The sequence below is a fragment of the Triticum dicoccoides genome, chromosome 4B, assembly GCF_002162155.2.
Source record: "Triticum dicoccoides isolate Atlit2015 ecotype Zavitan chromosome 4B, WEW_v2.0, whole genome shotgun sequence".
NCBI lineage: Eukaryota > Viridiplantae > Streptophyta > Magnoliopsida > Poales > Poaceae > Triticum > Triticum dicoccoides.
Genome location: NC_041387.1, coordinates 416,386,184 through 416,387,947, shown reverse-complemented (window position 1 = coordinate 416,387,947; position 1,764 = coordinate 416,386,184). Strand labels below are relative to the sequence as shown.

Sequence of the window (1,764 nt, the reverse complement as noted above, 5' to 3'; positions counted from 1 at the left end):
TAGTTCGGGCGTTGCTGCCAATTGAGGCTGTAGAATAATATGATGCAGCTCTCAATATTCATTGGGTGCATATGTACATATATATTTAGTACAATTATGCAGCTCTCAATATTCATTGGGTGCATATGTACATATATATTTAGTACAATTATGCAGCTCTCAATATTCATTGGGTGCATATGTACATATATATTTAGTACAAGGGGTAACCGTATTCTCAACTATACCCAAGGAGAAAGATTTGTAGTACAAGTGACACACGTGCAAAATACATATACTCCACACCCCCCCCCCTCCTGCGCGCAGCCGAAGCGGCGCCATTGGTGACGCAAAGACTGGACCTGAACTCCTCGAAGGACATCGTAGGCAAGCCCTTAGTCATGATATCTGCAAATTGTTGGGAGGTGGGTACGCTTAGGACACATATATGACCAAGAGCCACCTGTTCCTGAACAAAATGAATATCAAGCTCAATGTGCTTAGTATGACGATGATGGACCGGGTTGGCGGAGAAGCAGACGGCGGAAACGTTGTCACAGTAGACCAACGTGGCCTTGTCGACAGGACGCGAGAGCTCAAGCAAAAGTTGGCGAAGCCGGGATCACTCGGCGACGACATTAGGTAATGCGTGATACTCAGCCTCAGCACTGGAACGAGACCGTAGGCTGCCGCTTGGACGACCACGAAATAAGTAATGGGCCAAGGAAGGCACAATATCCCGAAGTGGAGCGTCGTGTATCAGGGCAGTCGGCCCAGTCAGCGTCAGAGTAGGCAGTGATGTCGGTGGTGGTGGAGGTGGACAACGTGATGCCAAGATCCGTAGTGTCGCGGATATACCAAAGAATCCGCTTCACCGAAGTCTAGTGAGCATCGCGAGGAGCATGCATACGAAGGCACACCTGCTGAACAGCATACCACAACTCCGGTCGTGTAAGAGTGAGGTACTAAAGAGCACCAACAATCAACCGATAGAACGACGCATCCAGAGTAGGAGATCCATCAGTGGAAGAAAGCTTGGCCTTCATATCGACAAGCGTGGTCGCATGTTTGCAGTTAAGCATGCCAGCGCGGTCAAGAAGCTCATGAGCATACTTCCACTGGTGAAGGAAAAAGCCATCAGAACGACGCACCACCTCGACTCCGAGGAAGTAGTGTAGAGGACCCTGATGTCTACTACACAACTTGTTCTTGTAGACTCGTGTTGGGCCTTCAAGCGCAGAGTTTTGTAGGACAGTAGAAATTTTTCCTCAAGTGGATGACCTAAGGTTTATCAATCCGTGAGAGGCGTAGGATGACGATGGTCTCTCTCAAACAACCTTGCAACCAAATAACAAAGAGTCTCTTGTGTCCCCAACACACCAAATACAATGGTAATTTGTATAGGTGCACTAGTTTGGCGAAGAGATGGTGATACAAGTGTAATATGAATATTAGATATTTGTTTTTGTAATAAGAACAATAAAAAACAGCAAGGTAGCAATTGATAAAACGGAGCACAAACGGTATTGCAATGCTTGAAAATGAGGCCGAGGGTCCGTACTTTCGCTAGTGCAATCTCTCAACAATGCTAATATAATTGGATCATATAACCATCCCTCAACATGCGATGAAGAATCACTCCAAAGTTCTTATCTAGCAGAGAACATAAGAAGAAATTGTTTGTAGGGTACGAAACCACCTCAAAGCTATTCTTTCCAATCAATCTATCCTAGAGTTTGCACTAAAATAATAACAAGCTATTCTTTATGATCGATCTAACCAAGA

At 45.4% G+C, this 1,764-nt stretch overlaps 1 protein-coding gene across 1 annotated transcript in view; it reads right to left on the bottom strand.

The window, feature by feature from the left end:
• LOC119292714 (non-specific lipid transfer protein GPI-anchored 2-like) overlaps positions 1–1,061 on the bottom strand; it is a 3,147-nt gene extending 2,086 nt beyond the window's left edge. The window contains exon 1 of the mRNA XM_037571447.1: positions 960–1,061. Within this exon, the coding sequence (XP_037427344.1) occupies positions 960–1,061 (102 nt within the window). The remainder of the gene's footprint in view (positions 1–959) is intronic.
• Positions 1,062–1,764: the final 703 nt, after the last annotated feature.